We start from the raw sequence: 18228 nt of genomic DNA on the forward strand, positions 1-18228 counted from the left end.
GTCACATTACCCTTGATCATACCCAACCAGGCCTCCCACACTCTTCTCACTACTGATTTGGATCACTTGTTGTTCCCTTGTCCTTGGGTTTATTAACACCACTACCTTTCACCCCACCTCCCCGTCTCCCATGTCCCCACGGATCTATCAGTCCCGTTGTTTTCTCTGCCAATTGTTCATCCAGCCTATCTTATTTAGACAGACCTATAACTTAAGCAGTTAATGTTATGCATTGTAGTTATGAAACCAATTGGTGGGAGCAGGTGAAGAAAGTCGTAACGTCTCTAGCAACCAAACCATGACGTCCAGTGGAGCTGGGTAGATATCCCGGGGGGTGGCACACAGGATGCCTATCGTGCCCCATCCCAGGTGAAATCAAACCAACCCTGAATGGACAGGGGTAGAGCAGTGATAAAGAACGCCTTAGCTAGGTTTAACGTGACATGTGCCTAGGTGTCTCCCCAGGGCAGACTCCAGGCTCAGTGCCCCCGTGGAAGGCAGGACATTTTATGAGGGGTGAACACAGGTAGCTGCATGCCAGAACTCTGGACTTCTGAGACCTCCCCATCTAATGCCATGAAGTCCCTTCTGACTCAGAGAGACTCTCTAGTGCAGCGCAGGCTGTTGCTGAGGCTGTACATCTTCACAGGAGCAGGCAGCCTCAAGCTTTCCCCCAAGGAGTGCTTCCCCCCCACCCCTCTCCCATGTTCTCCCAGAACTGTGGTCCCATTGTTTTCTCCTCTGATTGTTTATCCCGCCTATTTTATCTAGATAGACCTGTAGAGACAACAATCAGCACACAAAAAAGACAGAGCAAAGCGTAACAACAAAAGAAAACAAAAAGCCAACAGTGATAAAAGAAAAGCCTATAAATCATTCCAGGTCGGCCTGTTGACCTTTAGGAATGTTTTCCAGTCAAGTCTGATGGGGTGCCACTCCCTGGCCCCAAAGTCTATTTTTGGTATTCCTCGGGACTTCATTGCTTTGTTCCCCTTGCTGATCTGTTGCACACCCTTAGCGTTTTACCCGGTGTGGTGGGGTCAGATCGGGCACAATTCCTGCACTGTCTCCAGTGTTGTCCCCTGTAGCACTATGGGTCAGTGAGGGATGTCATGTCTCATGGTGGGGCTGGCCCTATGGTCCTCTCTGTGCATTGGCTGCTCCCAAGCATATCATCCTCAGGGCTTGTTGAACTAAGATGTGTTTCACTCTCTCTTCCTCCCTCTTCATTTGCTCCTGATCAGCAGTGCCCCTCTCCCTGAGCTGTAGCTTCAGTGCTATCCTCTGGGGTACATTCTTCAGTGGGTGGGGGCAGGAGGCCTGGGGAGCTGGGGGGGCACATAGTTGGGATTGAGGCTGACCCCGCAGACCTCTCTGCTGGTTCGCTGCTTCATGCCAGTGTGTTGCATTCAAGTCAGCCCTGGGTTAAAGGCTGGTCCCTCTTTCCCTCTCCTGTGGAGAGATAAACATTCCCGCCTCTTGGGGGGGCTAGTGCCCTTCAACTGTTGACTTGTTGATTAACAGCTGAGCCCTTAACCATTGTGCCCTTAGAAGTCCTTCTAGAAACACTAGCTGGTATTAGTACTGGGGGATGCAGAGAAACAAACAAACACCAGACAAGTCCCCATATGAGAATCAAAGTTTGGCCCTGCCTCTGAGTCAGCTTGGCGCAGAGGAAGCTTTGATGAGAAGCTGAACATGTCTGATGTCAGACGTTGCAGGGATCTGTTGTGCAATCAGTGGTCTGTCTTGCTTTCGGCACAAAGGTGCCTTTTGCAGGGCTCTGAAGCCGTCAGGGGAGGGGCCTTGAGTTGGGGCAGTGGTGTGTTCACCGCCCCCTTCACTCCTCTGACTCTTCCGCTTCAGGCAGATGCAATGGACAGGAGAAGGAGCCAACGCAAGGCCACCTTCCTTCTGGGCCAGGGCTGGTCAGCAGGAGTTGGGGGCTTGGAGACGGCGTGCCCATGTGGGGAGAGGAAGGAAGCCAGCTACATCCCTGTCCAGGGGAAGTCACACGCACACACAACTCTAATCCCAAGTGATCATTTCTCAGCAGTTCCAAAGCACTGCTTCAAGCTGCTGGGTCAGTGCCCTTTAAACTTGCAGTTTGACCAGAGTCATTGGGTGCTCCAGTTTCCCACAGCCCAACCTCACTCACTCAGATTCCAGAGGCCTGGGATGCTCTCACTGACCTTCACCTTAAACTCTTGTGGGGGAGGGGTGACTTACGTATCTTCCCCTTTCTCCTCCAAGTGCACTTTCTGCTTTTCTCTACCTCCCTCTGGGATGCTGACCCACATGTCCTCCTTCTGAAGACATCCTGTGTTCTGATTTTTGAGGTCAGTCAGTGGGAGCCCTGAGCTCCGCCAACAGAGACCGTGGTAAGAGATTGGATTGAGTTCGGTCAATGGAGATCCCAGCAGGATATTGGTGGGAAGGAGTTTAAAGTCATGGTTTTCATCCCCACAGCTCTGTCTCTGTTGGTTGTTGGTGCTGGCTCATGTCACCATATTGCTCTTCATATAGCTCCCTCATCTTGACCCTCTTGGAAAGTAACAGTTCCTTACTGTTATTGACCTCACAATGCACCAGGCAGACTCCTTCTCTGTACAGTCCCAAAACGCAACCAATCACACACAGCAAGCCCGTAGGGCAGAGCAGAGCTGCCCCTGCAGGTTTCCAAGGCCATAAATCTTCGTGGAAGCAGAAAGCCTCCTCTTTCTCCCACGGAGTAGCTGGTGGTTTCGAACTGCTCACTGTGGTTAGGCAGCCCAACCTGTAACCCACAACACCAGCTGGGCTCCTGCCAGAGGCAGAGGAGAAGACCTTTTGAAGGTAGTGAATTCTGCCTCCTAAATGTAGGGGAAGATGGGCAACTTCTGGAAACTCATCCATTGGAAACCCCATGGTGCATGGCTCTATTTTGACACAAGCCTGGTGGCCGTGAGTCCGAACTGACAACAATTGGTTTCAGAGGAAAATATCTTGGGAGACAAGAGAGACCAGCTCACCTGAGCAGGCGGGTTGGGGCAGAAAGTAGCCAGACCTTGAGAGGGCAGGACCCAGACTGGGAAAAGGCAGAGGGAAGAACTAACTCAAAGGCAGGTCCTAGGTGTGTTCTGTCTTGGTGATGGTTTGGTTGGCAACTTATTGGTGCTTCAACTGTCCTTTTGAGAGTCAACTGTCCTTTTGAGAGATAGTAAGTCACAGAACGAGACAGAGGGACCAATACTAACAGAGACTATAGATGGGCAACTCATTCGCTGCCTCCTTTCTCCGTGGCTTATTGTATCCTCTGATTTTCCTCGGAGAACCCTGTTTCCCCCAGCCGTGGGCAGAGACAGGAAGAACAGAGTCATAGGACCCCAGTGAGACTTGGCTTCTTCCCTCGAAGAGGCTGCTCAGGGAGTCATGTGGCCCGTCTGCCTTGCCTGGTGCCTCTGACAACTTGATGTTTGGTGAATACATGTTTCCCTGCATTCTCCTGCCGCTGAGTCAGACGCTATGCTGAAGGCTTGGCCACAGCAGTTGGGTCTTGCTTGAACCCGAGTTAGTCCAGCCCTGGGCACAGAGCACAGGGCTGTTGTCACCAACGAAATGTGGTTTGCTGAACGCACAGGGCAATGCACTTTGCTGTGTTATGGGCGAGAGTCACATGCCAGCAAAGGATGTTGTCCCTGCCTCCCTGGAGAGGTCTCTTTTCCTAGCCATGGCCTGGCTAACAGTCCTCTCCTTGATGGGGTGGTTAGGTAGTTGTGGAAATGAAGGCTATCAGAACTTGGTAAACACTTGGCAACTGTGGGGTCCCATTTCCTTCACTGCCTTTGCTTAGCAGAGCCAGAGCGCCTCCCGACAAGGACTCTTCTGAGACAAGCCGGTGCGTGAGTCACGGCAAGGCTTGCCCTTTTGTGGGTCATTGCTCGGTCCCGTGCCCTCAGAACATTAGGACCTCAACACATACTGACTCCAAACCTCTCCTTTCTTCCAGGTAGCAGGTGACCGCTTGTGTGCCCTGTTCTCCTTTTTAGAGCCCAAGCGATGGCCGTGGTCGTGTTTAGGGGGAAGAGAGATGGAAAGGAGACGCTACGTAAGAGCTGCTGGGTGAACACGGAAAGCCCTCTGCCTTCCTGCTGCCCAATCCAGCTGGTCTGGTGATTGGGCTCCACCTTTCTAATGCCTCCTGGTTCCTATTTGACCCAATGACATGAGGACCACGAGGGGACCCCAGAGCACATTTCCTTCCATGCTGTGTGGTCAGCATCAGGAGGCTTGGTCTGGAGATGAGAGGAGTGAAAGGTAAGACCTGGCTCCATTCTGGTTGGTCTCTCCACAGAGACCCATGACACAGTAAGGGGATTTACTTATTGTTAGGCCCATCATTTTGAGTCTCTACTTACCCTTGTCCAAATTCCCTGGTGAAGTGTGGCTTCTTTTGCTTCTGGGAACGCACCGCCAACTGGAAGTGCTTTATGTATGTGTTCACTTCCTACCCAAGACATAACAAAAGGCCACCAGCTGGTACAAGAACAGACATTTATTGGCTCACAGTTCTGGAGTCCAAGACCAGAGTCCCAATCCTGTGGATTCCATCTGAGACTTTGAAGGAAAATCTGTTTCGTTTCTCTCTCTGAACATCTCCTGGGGCTAACTAACCTGGAAGTGTCCTCCCCAACAGATTCGATTTGATTAGAACCTACCCCACTCCAGAATGATCTCCTTTAACATAACTGGTCACATCATTGTCAAAGGCCCTTATTTCCAAGCAGGCTAGCGTCCACACAGACAAACGTTAGGACTTCAACTTATTATTATTACTTTTTTAACTCAAGTAAATCCGTAACAACACAAAAAACAAAAACAAAAAAACCCAGTGAATTATCTCATTGAACAAGAAGTTGTAACCACGTGGACCCAGGACTGGCTCAGCGGTTCAAGTTTGCCTCTTCTGGACCCAGGTGCTTTTTGTCCTTTGGTCACCTTCACCTCATAGCTGGGCTCCTGGGATCACTTTCACTGAGTGGCTACCCGGCCTCACACATCATACCCTAGAGCCATAGTCAGAATCTGGGAGTTGAGATGCAGCTAAGGCAGTAAAAATATTTTAAGAACTCTCCTTAAGAGTGTCTCTCTCTACCCAAGAGCCCCTTGACACCACCGGGCTTCCCTTTAAACAGTGGTACACGGGACCAACTTGTCCACGCTCTTGAGGTCAGACGATCACATTTTCAGCAACTTTGCCCCCTGGCTGGTAATCACAGCCCCTGATGGAATGGGTCATGGTGGGAGTAGTCACCGTATGGAAAGTGGCAAATGCTTTAAATCAGGCTTTCTTCCCTGGGACTGGCTTGCCAGCACACTGTTGCCCTTAAGTCTTGTTCGTCAGAACTGCATGCGATGGCCATGTCTAGTTCATGGGAGACCTCGCAAGTGCTTATCTGCCATTTTCAGACTCTCTCCACAGGAGGTAGGCTTTGCTGGCAAGAGGGAAGGGTAAGAAAAATAGCATGCGAGGAAGCGACCAGTGGTGTTGGTCATTGGTGGTTTCCAATGGTGGGAACTTCCTGTAGTCACTTGAAAGAACGTCTTCCAAAGGTCTCTGCGAGCAGAGTGCTATGGGTGCAGGGAGAGGATGGTCTGAGCCCTAAGGGTGGGGCACCGAGAGCAAGAGTATACTTGACCTGTCCAATGGGGGCCTGGCATGGATGCTGCCTCCGCGCAGGTGTGAGGTGCTATGGCTCAGAGACGGGGAACAGCCATTGTCTGCGAGGCTCAGAATAGGATGATAACAGTCAGGCAGCAGCCCGAGGGGCTGCAGGAGGAGCAGGCAGTGCTAGAGAGTCGTAGAAGTGTTCCCTGAAGATGAAGCAACAAATGAAGACCTCCCATCCTTGGCCAAGAAGTCCTTGCTGACCAGGCCATGAGTGGCCATGATCCTGAGGAGTCTGTGTCGAAACTTCTGGCCAATGAAAGCGTAGATGATGGGGTTGAGGCAGCTGTGGAGGAAGCCCAGAATCTCGGTGACTATGAGGGCATGGTCAATGTCCTGCCGACGTGTACAGGTCTCATGAATTGCCCCGGTCCTCATGAGGGTGTCTGTGACTAGAGCCAGGTTGTAGGGCAGCCAGCAGAGCAGGAAGATGAGCACCACGGCAAAGATGACCCTCATGGCCCTGTGCTTCTGGCCCATGTGGGCCTTGTACAGTGTGCACAGGGTGAATCCGTAGCAGAACAGCATGACCACCAGTGGCAGGATGAAACCACAGATGTGGGTCACGGCCCGGAGCACCAGCCTCCAGTTTGATGTATTGTCACCCATGTCCTCATAGCAGACTGGGCTGGAAGAACCTGAGTGGACGGTCCTGCGGAAGAGGACCACTGGCAGGGACAGAATCAGGGACAGTATCCAGATGGCCAGACAGATGAACTTGACCAAGTGACGCTTCTGGATCATTGTGCGTGTGGCGTGGACAATGGCCAGGTAGCGGTCCATACTGATGCAGGCCAGGAGTAGGATCCCACTGTAGAAGTTGACTTCCCTCACGAGTGAGGCCGCCTTGCATAGGGGTGTGCCAAAGGTCCAGCCGCTCTTCTTGGAAGCAGCCCAAATGGGCAGCGTCAGGGCAAAGAGCAGGTCAGCCATGGCTAGGTTCAGCAGGTAGATATCTGTGACAGAGGAGCCGACTCGGTTGATTAAGATGACCAGCATCACCAGGAAATTTCCCAGCAGGCTCAGCAGGAACACCAGGGCATAGATGGTGATCAAAATATTCTTATTGATTTGAAGTGCTTCTGGCTGGCATGGGCTTGTACCTGGTTCAAAATAGGGCAAGCCTGTGCTGTAGCTGTCATTATAGTCTTCAAAGTAATCCTGAATGTTGACATTCGCAAAGTTGAGTTCTCCCATTTTTTGGGGAAGTAAACTTAAATCCTGGCCTGTAGAAGAGAGATAAGTTTACACAATTAAGTCCCCTCCAGATTCTAGTTACTCCCCTGACCAAGAACCACAGGTAATTTGCATTGTTTTGCATATTACATGGAAGCAGCTTTCAACTTCAAATGTGTCAGAGGTCTTAACAATGAGGCACATTTAGTAACAAACAGCACACCTCAGCAAAAACAAAACACAGAAAAACTTATAATCTCCTTTCAAGTCAGGGGTCCTTAGCAGGCTTCATGACCTCATCGTCCGTCACCCATTCCGTGGTTGACTCTCCGCTTTGGATAATCCCTGCAGAACACGTGCGGTCAGTGGTGCACATCCTCCGATGTTAAGACTGGAGCTCACATTCAGAAATAGAAAATTCCATTCAGTTCTCATCTCAGGGGCAAGTGGGGTAGCCCCCTGTGCTAGTCTGGGTACTTTAGAGAAACAAATCCACAGAAACTCATGGATAAGAGAGAGTTTTATATAAAGATTAAGTACACATCAAGGAAACATCCCAACCCAGTGCTACCCAAGCCCACAAGTCCAACATTAACCCATTAGCCCATATATCCAACACCAATCCACAAAGTCCCCCTCCATCTCACAAAACAGACGCAATGATGCCGACTGCAGGAGGAAAGCCGAGTCAGTGAATGTGTAAGCATCTCAGGGCTGGCAGGAGTCTCCACACAGGAGCTCCAGCACCCAGGAGTGCTACATCGGGGTAGGTCTATGTGGCTTATCCCCAGGGATGCCTTGCAGGAAGTGAGCCTTGCCAATTAGAGCAGGGAACTGGCTAAGGCAGCTGCACCCTGGTCCAACCATCAGAAAACAAGAGACTCGAGAACTTGAAAGGCGAGGCTTACTGAGCCATTTATCCCTCCGCCCTTCAACTAACCCCACATGTGTTTATCAGCCAGGTGGGCACAATCAACTACTACCTCACCCTCTTAGGTTACTCCCCTGGGAAGAGATCAAGGCTTGACTATAAAAGCCGAGAAGGCAGGCCATCTGCTCTGGTTCCCGAAAGTGACTTTACAGAATGTGGACTGGAAGCTGTTTGACATGTTGACCGGCTAGTGTCAGAATGCTTGAGCTGAATGAAACCTCAGGTCCATCAGTATGGTGTGTTAGGACTTCTTTACCCACAAGAAGGTGGCCTGCTTGCGGAGTCCGTGTGTGTGTGTGTATGTGTGTGTGTGTGTGTCTGAAAAAATATAAGCCATTGGAGGATGAGTTTGATAATGCAGCGGGCTCTCATGGGAGCTCTGGGCAGCCATATTCCATCTTGCAGGGGTCAGCAGAGAAAGCCAGTGTGGCCCCAGAAGAAGACAGAGAGGCAGCAGCACACAGAGATGGCAGACGAAGATAGTGAATCCTCCTCGCCTTTGTTGTGGGTGGCTTTCCATTGCTGGTGGTGACATCTGTCCTCCCAGCGGGTGCTTTGATCCCTCTCTGACGGCTCTCAGTCCATACAAGTGGATATGATGAACCTCAGTTGCCTGGTAAGAAGTCTGAGGTACAGAGAGGCTCAGTAACTACTCTTCGGTCACCACACCAATAAGTGCAGATGCCATAATTCAGTCGAGGTGCCCATGGCTCCACATGACCTATCATTTTTAGTAATGAGCTCTATTCTTTCATTTTTTTTCAATCACATGTCATGCAGATTATGAAGCCAGCCTGAATATAGCTCAGTGACATTGTTTGAAGTCTTGTGCCTCACTTTCTCCTACTAGTCCTTAGCCTAGAACTAAGGAGCAAGCCCTAGTAGGAGTATGAATGCAACACGATGGGCCTGGCACGTGTGGACCACACGACTCTCTTCTCTGGCCAACAGGTGCTTCCCTGATTACACAAAGCTGTCTGTCTCACAGTGGCACAACAGGAGATGAATTCTAAGTTCCTACAGGAAAATGCTATAGAGGTCTCCATACTTTTTTAAACCCTTCTTTCATATTTTTTAATAAATTAAGCAGTTTTATTGACCTACAATGAACACACAATGCATTTAAATAGCTCAATCATACTAAATAGAGTCATGCAACTATTACCACAATTTTAGAACAATTTCTTTCTTGTATTCATTTTTATTAGCTCCTGATTTCCCCCTGCTGTGCCCCTAAAAATTTTTAATCCAGCTACTATCTTTATAGATTTCCCTTTACAGAAAAACATACAAAGAAAAGGAACAATAAAAAGCCCACAACAGCAACAGAATAAAACCGAGGGAAAAATTCAGTGGAAAAGAAAGCAGAAAGACTGGCCCCAATCCCAACTATATGGACAGCTACCCCTCCCTGCAGAAGAATTCACCTCGGAGGACAGCACTGAAGTTACAGCTCAGGGAGAGGGACAGGTCTGATCAGAGAGCACACAGGAGCAAATGAAGGGGGAGGAAGAGAAAGTAGAACACATCCTGGTCCACCAAGCCCTGAGGACGATATCCCTGCTTAGAGCAGACTATCCACAGAGAGGACCACAGGGCCATTCCCACCACAAGATACTGACGTCCTACACTGACCCGCAGTGCTACGGGAGAAAGTCCTGGAGACACAGTGCGAGAATTGTGCCCCATCTGACCACACCCCACTGAGGTGAAACACTAAGGGTGTTCAAGGGAACAGAGCAATGAAGTCCCCAGGGAATACCAAAAATAGACTTTGGGGCCAGGGCATGACAGACACACCCTATCAGACTCAACCAGAAAAACATTCCTAAAGGTCAACAAATAGACCTTGAACTATTTACAACCTTCTCTTTTGTTGTTGGTGGTGGTTTTTTTGTTGTTGTTTTCTTTTCTTTTGTTGCTTTGGTTTGCTCTGTCTTGCTTTTGTGCATATTGCTATCTCTACCTAGATAAGACATGTGGGATAAATAATCTGGAAGAGCAAACAATAGGACCAATGGTTCCAGGGATGCTTGGGAGATAGGGAGGTGGGGGAAAAGAAGTGGGTGTTAACAAACCCAGGGAACAACAAATGATCCAAAATCGATGGAGAGGAGGGTATACGAGGCCTGGTAGGGATTGACCAAGGGTAATGTAACTGAGAGGAATTACTGAGACCCAAATGAAGGCTGAACATGATAGTGGGACAAGAGGAAAGTAAAACGAAATAGAGGAAAGAATTAGGAGGCAAAGGGCATTTATAGAGGTCTAAATACAGGCATGTACATATGTAAATATATTTATATATGATGATGGGGAAATAAATATATTATACATATATTTATAGGTTTCGTATTAAGGTAGCAGATGGACATCGGGCCTCTACTCAAGTTCTCTCTCAATTCAAGAACACTTTGTTCTATTAAACTGGCATTCCATGATGAGCACCTTCCTGACACAGTTGCTGAAGACAAAGCGGGTGCATAAGCAAATACGGTGAAGAAAGCTGATGGTGCCCAGCTATCAAAAGATATAGCGTCTGGGGTCTTAAAGGCTTGAAGATAAACAAGTGACCATCTAGCTGAGAAGCAACAAAGTCCACATGGAAGAAACACACTAGCCTGTGTGATCATGAGGTGTCAATGGGATCAGGTACCAGGCATCAAAGAACAAAAAATCATATCATTGTGAATGAGCGGGAGGGAGTATAGAGTGGAGAACGAAAGCCCATCTGTAGGGAACTGGACATCCTCTTACAGAAGGGTCACGGGAGGAGACAAGCCAGTCAGGGTACAGTATAGCATCATTGAAACATACAACTTTCCTCTAGTTCTTTAATGTTTCCTCCCCACCCCCCACCCCCACTCTTAAGATCCCAATTCTACCTTACAAATCTGGATAGACCAGATCATGTACACTGGCACAGATAAGAGCTGGAAACACAGGAATTCAGGACAGATAAACCCCTCAGAATCAATAATGAGAGTATCCATACCAGGTAGGGAAGGGAAAGGTGGGGGAGAAAGGGGAACCAATCACAATGATCTACATATAACCCTCTCCCTGAGGGATGGACAACAGAAAAACGGGTGAAGGGAGACATCTGACCGTGTAAGACATGACAAAATAATAATAATTCATAATTTATTGAGGGTTTGTGAGGGAGGGAGGGGAAAATGAGGAGCTGATACCAAGGGCTCAAGTGGAAAGCAAATGTTTTGAGAATGAAGATGGCAACAAATGTACAAAGGTGCTTGACACAATGGAAGGATGGATGGATTGTGATAAGAGGTGGATGAGCCCCGGTTAAAATGAGTATGAATAAATAAAATAAAATAAAATCATAGACTTAAAAGAGAGAGAAAGAGAAAAAGGAATTCAAAATGTGTTGAAAGGGAGATCAAATAGTCAGGTGTTAAATGTGCATCCATGTGTGCAATAAGCCACTTTCCCACAGCACTGTGTCTGAGAGGAAAACGGATCGCACAAGAAGCTCAGCACAATGACTCTGTAAGCCGAAAACTGCCGGAAGAAATAGAATCCATTTAAAATAAACTCCCAAAACTATAGTACAGGGACACGGACAGGACCTCACACATTGGAGGCGATCTTTTTAACACAGAGAGAACATTCCGCTGATCATGGCAACACAACTCCAGTGTCCTCTCATGGTGGAATCTAGAAACCTTTCCAGTGAACACAGGGCTGGGGGGAACCGACAGGGCCAGGCCCCTCCTCCGGTCCCCTAGCCAAAGCAGGGGGAGCTGGCTGACCCTGCCAAGCCTACAGGGTCAAGGGAAGGGGTGGGCAGGGAGCTGGTCCTAAGCAGTGGAGGCCGACAGAGGCTCTCCCTTCTGGGACAGGAAGACCGAGGGCGAGAACAGAGAGGCTGGAGGGCGTGGGTGTGGGTCCCACCAGGGATGGGAAAGCAGCCTGGGATCAAGACAGCTGGGGCTCAAAGGGAACCCAGAAGAGAGACAGTCTGAGGGGCTAGGAGGTGGTAGCTATTCCAAGACTTACCAGGATGCTGGGCTTGTCACCTGTGTGACACGCAGGAGGGCAGATGTGACCGAGGAAGGGGTGGTGGCTTTGTCAAACCAGAGGCAGGAAGTGTCAGGCCAGGTTGCTCAATGCCGGGGCGGAGTTCCTGAGGCTTCCAGGTTGCTTTGGATCACTTGGAATCATTCCCTCCCGGGTCAACTCTGAAAAAGACTGATTTCAGGGACCCATATTGGGAGGGCCTGTGGGTTTCTAGCCAATCCTCTTGTTTCACAGACGAGGAAACTGAAGCCCAGACCAAGGAAATGATTGGTCCAGGACTGAGCCGAGTTCTCTTCTTTTCGCCTTGGTTCTCACAGTGACTTCTTCAAAGGAACTCTCTGGCACTTCCCACTCCAGCTGCCTGGGGTTTTGCAATACCACTGTCGTTGTATTCTATCTTGGCTTGTTTTTCAGTCTTCACTGGCAGTTGGCTCTTTTCCCCAAGTGGACAGTTGTTCCGTCCATTCTCTAAACACTTTTCTTATCAGATCCCCAGCCTCCTCACCACGACACGCCCATCCTAATTACCCTCTGGTCAGATCCCCAGCAAGGGACAGCTCATCCGTCCGTCCACTGAGTCTGCACAATTATTGACAGTCGCCAGACCCCATGGGGCCTGGACAACCTCGCTAGCCCCATCCTGCCCGCCCTCCTCAGCTCTCTTCCCACAGTTCCAACGTGGTGGGTGCCTGTCTCCAGGAACACCCCACGTGGGCCTGCATCACGACACCGTGTCTCCTTACCTTTAGGAAGTGGGAGTAAAATAAACCTTGTTATTTTTCCTGGCCTCCCTAAGTTCTTTCTCCCACCATGCCCGCCGCCCCCCCTCCACTACCATCTAATGCAGTGGTTCTCAACCTGTGGGTCGCAACCCCTTTGGAGGTCGAACGACCGTTTCACAGGGATTGCTCGATTCATCACAGTAGCAAAATGACAGTTATGAACTAGTAATGAAAATAGTTTTATGGTGGTGGTGGTGGGGGGTGTCACCACAACATGAGGAATATTGTATTAGAGGGTCGCGGCATTAGGAAGGTTGAGAAAAACTGATCTAATGAATCTGTTATAAGTCAGCAGCACTTTTCTTGCTCTGTGACAGTGCTCGCCTCTCAAAGGGACGAAACTCAAGGAAAGACTAGAGATGAAACTCAGGCTTCTGATGCTGCTGATAGGCTTGCCCCCGCCTGTATTACTGTTCTGAGCCCCACCGACTTCTCCTTCATGCCACCCTGAGTGAGGAGCCTTTTCCTCACTGTCTTTCACCTTGTTTCTCAATGAGTTACTGTCACCAAGTCCCCAATCAAGACATTTTTCTCTGAGTACTTTTCTCCGTGTACACACTGGGGGTGGGTCTGAGAGCATGAACTGCAGTGGCCAGCAGCTGTGGAGGACCCTGGCTAACATAAAAATCCACCTGAAGTCCAAACATATTTGAAATAGTGAACCTAAGTCCAAATTTATCTTCAAAAACAATGTTGGTTGATGCTAAGGATATATATATATATACACACACATATATATAGAAACATATGTTTATAATCAATGTATAAATTTTATTAGGTATACACTAAGATTAATAATATATTATTATAAAGAACATTAATATTATTGAAAATATAATACATAATGTATATTGATCTATTAAATCATGTTAATTTATTAATGTATTAAGTGACAAAACATAGATGCACATATATATATACTAAAAAGTTTTATTGGCATATAATCCACAAATCATACAATTTAGTAGTTCAACCATTTTAAGAAGAATTGTACAATCATTACCACAATCAATTTTAGAACATTTTCTTTATTTTTAGACTCATTGTTATTAGCTCCCTATTTTACCCAACCACCCCTGCCAGACCCTCAAGGGACCATTGATCCAGTTATTATCTCTGTAGATTTTCCTATCCTGGATTTCATATACAGGAAAGCACTAAAAAAACTAGCAAAACAAAAACCCTCAAAGCAATAGCAAAACAAAACTAAAAAAAACCCAAAAACACACACACACCAAAAAACCAACCTAACAGCAATAGCAAAACAAAGCAGAGAGAACCCTCAATTTACAAAATAAGCAGATAATATTACAAACTAGAACAAATTTAAAATGTATCACCAGGGAGATCAAATGCCAAGGTATTAACTTTTATCTTAAGGACATCTGCAATCATGTACTCCCTAATGGTCATAGGGAATGCACCAGAGGCTTAATCCATGTGGATTACCTCTTCACTTTTTTTGTTTTTAAAAGGAAACAACTTTAAAATGGCTCAAACTTTGGGGCCAGGGTGTAGTACCCCATCAGACTCGCCTGGAAAGCACTCCTAAAGGTCAACAGCGAGACCTGGAACTGTTTATAGGCGTTTCTTCTTTTGCTGTTGTTTTTTTGTTTTCTTTTGTTATTATATTTTGATTTGTCTTGTTTTTGTGCTTATTATCTCTGCATGTCTATTTAGATAAGATAGGCAGGATAAACAATCCGGAGGAGAAAGCAACAGGACCAATGGCTCTGGGTGGGAACACAGAAGAGAGGGATGCAGGGGAAAGGAAGGGTGGAGCCAACAAACCCAGGGACAATGGAACAACAAGTGATCTAAAATTGATGGCGAGGAGGGCATAGAATGCTTAGTGGGGCTTGATCGAGGGCAATGTAGCCGAGAGGAATTACTGAAACCCGAGTGAAGGGTGAACATGATAATGGGACAAGAAAGTCAAAGGACATAGAGGAAAGAACTAGGAAGCAAAGGACATTTATAGAGGTCTAAATACAGGCATGTACATATGTAAATATCTTTATATATAACAATAGGGAAATAGATCTGCATACATAAATTTATTTGTTAAGTACTAAGGCAGCAGATGGACATTGGGCCCCACTCAAGTACTTTCTCAGTGCAAGAACACTTTGTTCTAATACTTGGCATTCTGTGATGCTCACCCTCTCTGATACAATCGCTGAAGACAAAATGGGTGCATAAGCAAATGTGGTGAAGAAAGTGGATGGTGCCTGGTTAGCAAAAGATATAGCATCTGGGATCTTAACGGCTTGAAGATAAACAAATGGTGTTTAAGCTAGTGGCCATCTAGCTGAGAAGCAACAAAGCCCACATGGAAGAAGTATAGAGCCTGTATGATCATGAGGTGTCAATAGGATCAGATATCAGGCATCAAAGACCCAAAACAAAAAATTATATCAATGTGAATGAGGAGGAGGAGAGAGTGGAGACACAAAGCCCATCTGTAGACAATTGGACATCCCCTTATAGAAAGGTCACAAGGAAGAGACGAGCCAGTCAGGGTGCAATACAGCACCAATGAAACACACAACTTTCTTCTCATTCTTTAATGCTTCTTCACCTTCCCCCCCCCCCGCCCCTATCATGACACCAATCAATTCTACCTTACAGATTTGGCTAGGCCAGAGCATGTACTGGGGTACAGATAAGAGCTGGAAACAAAGGGAATCCAGGACAGACAAACCCCTCAGGACCAATAATGAGAGTAGTGATACCAGGAGGGGAAGGAGAAGGTGGGGGGAGCAAGTGGAAAGCGATCACAAGCATCTACACATAACCTTCTCCCAGGAAGACAGACAACAGAAAAGTGGGCGAAGGGAGACAGTGGTCAGTGTAAGACATGAAAAAAAAAAAAGATAAATGATCAAGGGTTCATGAGGGTGAGAGAATGCAGGAGGGGGGGGGCAGGGGAAATGAGCTGATACCAAGGACCCAAGTAGAAAGAAAATGTTTGAAAATGATGATGGCCACATATGTGCAAATGTATTTGACACAAAGGATGGATGGATGGATTGTGATAAGAGCTCCCAATAAAATGATTTTCAAAAATTATAATGTTAAAAAATGCATCCAAAAGGAGATGGAATGATAAGATATTACATTTTAACCTAACTTTATGTGCCATCATCAACTTTACAATGCTCTCCGTTTGATAACAAAGCTACTCACATTGTAGATGGAAAGGAGTCCTGAGGACACAGTGGTTGTGAGCTCAGAGAGTAAATGAAAGATCGGAGGTTCAAGATCACCAGGGAGAACGATGTAACAGTCTGTTCCTGTAAAGATCACAATCTTGGAAATCCTATGGGGAAATTCTACTCTGCCCTACAGGCTTTCTATGGGCCAGAATCGACTTTATGGCCAGGGATTTTGATACATGAAAGGAAGAGCAGGAAATGTAGCAGATGGGGTGCTAATCCATATGGATTCACCATCTCCTCTAAGGCCCTGTCCTGGCTAACAATGTCTCAGTCCTCCTTCCACTAATTCCTTTTCCTTTTGCTCAACGCATCCAACACTCAGTGCGGCCTCAAAGCTTGTGGCAAACTGCTTGAGCCGTTGCCCCAAGGAAAGAAACCTGGACTCTGCCACATAGTTTCATAGCAAATGTTTCATAGTATCTGTCACTTCTCCCCCACTCCCCCTTGCTGGGTAAGAATGCACTGACTCCTGGGCAGCGGATGCTCAAAGCAGACAGGCTCTTGACACCAGGGAGGCAGTGGGAAGCCATGGTTGGGAACTTCGCTGGCTGAGCAGCTTTGGCCACTGGGTCTTGCCTTTCGGAGCTCAGCTTACTCCTCGGTAAAATGGGCCTCAGAGGAGAACCGAATCCATTGGGTTATAGCGAGGGTGGAATGGATGCTTAGCACACACCCAAAGCAGGGTGTGCATGTTCCTAGTTGAAATAACAAGTCTACTAATAACATGATGTTTGTCCCCATTGATTCTCTAGTCAGACAACAAAGGTGGCTTCCACTTCCTCCTGGCGGTTACCTCTCCTCTCCAGACGACTTTTGCTAAACACCTTGATTTGCTGACCTTTGCTGGATGCCGAGTGCCTACCCAACTCTCTCTAGCAGGTGAGTAGCTTTTCAGAATTTGTGTTATTTCATCTCCACGGGAAACCCGCCACGATGATGATGGCGAGAGTTGGTGCAGGATCAGGTGGCGTTTCCTTCTGTCGTATCTTCGCTCACCATGAGTCAGAGCAGACTGCTGTATCTAACAACAACAATCCTTTTCACAAGAACCCCGTGAGCTCGGCACTTTTGGCTTGCGGTAACGAAGATTCAGGAAGGTGTAGCAACCGATCTAGAGTGACAAAGCTGAATTGAGCTTTAACCTTTTTTTTCCCCCTGTCCTCTGACCTCACATCCTACACTCTTAGTGTTCACTGTGACAAAGAGGATGAATCCTAGCTTCAGGTTTCTAAGCCTTGTTAGATGTAGCTCTGCTCCTGACAACTAAATACAAAGGCTCTAGAAAGGGGAGCCCAGATGTAGCATTTCCTACATGGTCTTTGTTATGGATTGAATTGTGATACCCCAAAATAGGAGTTGAAATCCTAATCTTTTTAAAAATTAAATTAATCATTTTATTGGGGGAGGGGGCTCTTAAGAACCTTATGACAATCCACCATTCAATTGCATTAAGCATACTTGTACATATGTTGCCATCAACATTTCCAAAATATTTTCTTTCTACTTGAGCTCTTGGTACCAGTTCCTCTTTCCCCGCTCCCTCCCACCCTTGTTAATCTTTGATCAATTATAGATTATTGTTATTTCATGTCTTACACTGTCGGTTGTCTCCTTTCACCCACATTTCTGTTATTCGTCCCCCTGGGGGGGTGGTCTGCATATCCAACCTTGTCATGGGTTCCCTCTTTCTCTCTCTTCCTCCCCTTCCCTCCCCCACTCCCTTCATGATATTGCTACCCCACGACTATTCTGAGGGTTTTATCTGTGCTGAATTCCATGAGAGGCCTTATCTGTACCTGTGTGTGTACCCTGGTCTATCCAGATTGAAGGTAGAACTGGGTCATGGTAGTAGGGGGGAGAAAGCATTCAGGAACTAGAGGAATGGTGTGTGTTTCATTGGTGCTATATTGCACCCTGGTTGACTTGTCCATTCCTTGTAACCCTTTTGTGGGGGGATGTCCATTCATTTCCAGATGGGTTTTGGGTCTCCACTCCAACTCCCCTCATTCACATAGATATAATTGTTTGTTTGGGACCTTTTGATACCTGATTCTGTCAGCGCCTCATGATCACACAGGCTGGTGTGTTTTTTCCATGTGGGCTTATTTACTTCCCTGCTAGATGACTGCTTGTTTAACTTCAAGCCTTTAAGATCCCAGATGCTATATCTTTTGATAGCCAGATACCATCCATTTTCTTCACCACATTTGTTTATGCACCCATTTTGTTTTCAGTGATAGTGCCGGGACAGTGAGCATCCAAGAGTGCCAGGTTATTAGAACAAGATGCCCAAAGTCCATCTGCTATCTTAATGCTTAACATAAATATATGTACATTGGTCTCTATCTCTTTCATTATAAATTAATATAC

At 47.2% G+C, this 18228-nt stretch overlaps 1 protein-coding gene across 1 annotated transcript; it reads right to left on the bottom strand.

Annotated features, from left to right (window-relative positions):
- Nucleotides 1-4731: 4731 nt before the first annotated feature.
- LOC142424268 (C-X-C chemokine receptor type 2-like) lies at nt 4732-6904 on the bottom strand. Its single transcript, XM_075529398.1, has one exon. It carries the CDS (start codon nt 6902-6904, stop codon nt 5831-5833), a length of 1074 nt encoding a protein of 357 aa, XP_075385513.1. The 3' UTR covers nt 4732-5830.
- Nucleotides 6905-18228: the final 11324 nt, after the last annotated feature.

This window comes from Tenrec ecaudatus, chromosome 13 (assembly GCF_050624435.1).
Source record: "Tenrec ecaudatus isolate mTenEca1 chromosome 13, mTenEca1.hap1, whole genome shotgun sequence".
Taxonomy (NCBI): Eukaryota; Metazoa; Chordata; class Mammalia; order Afrosoricida; family Tenrecidae; genus Tenrec; species Tenrec ecaudatus.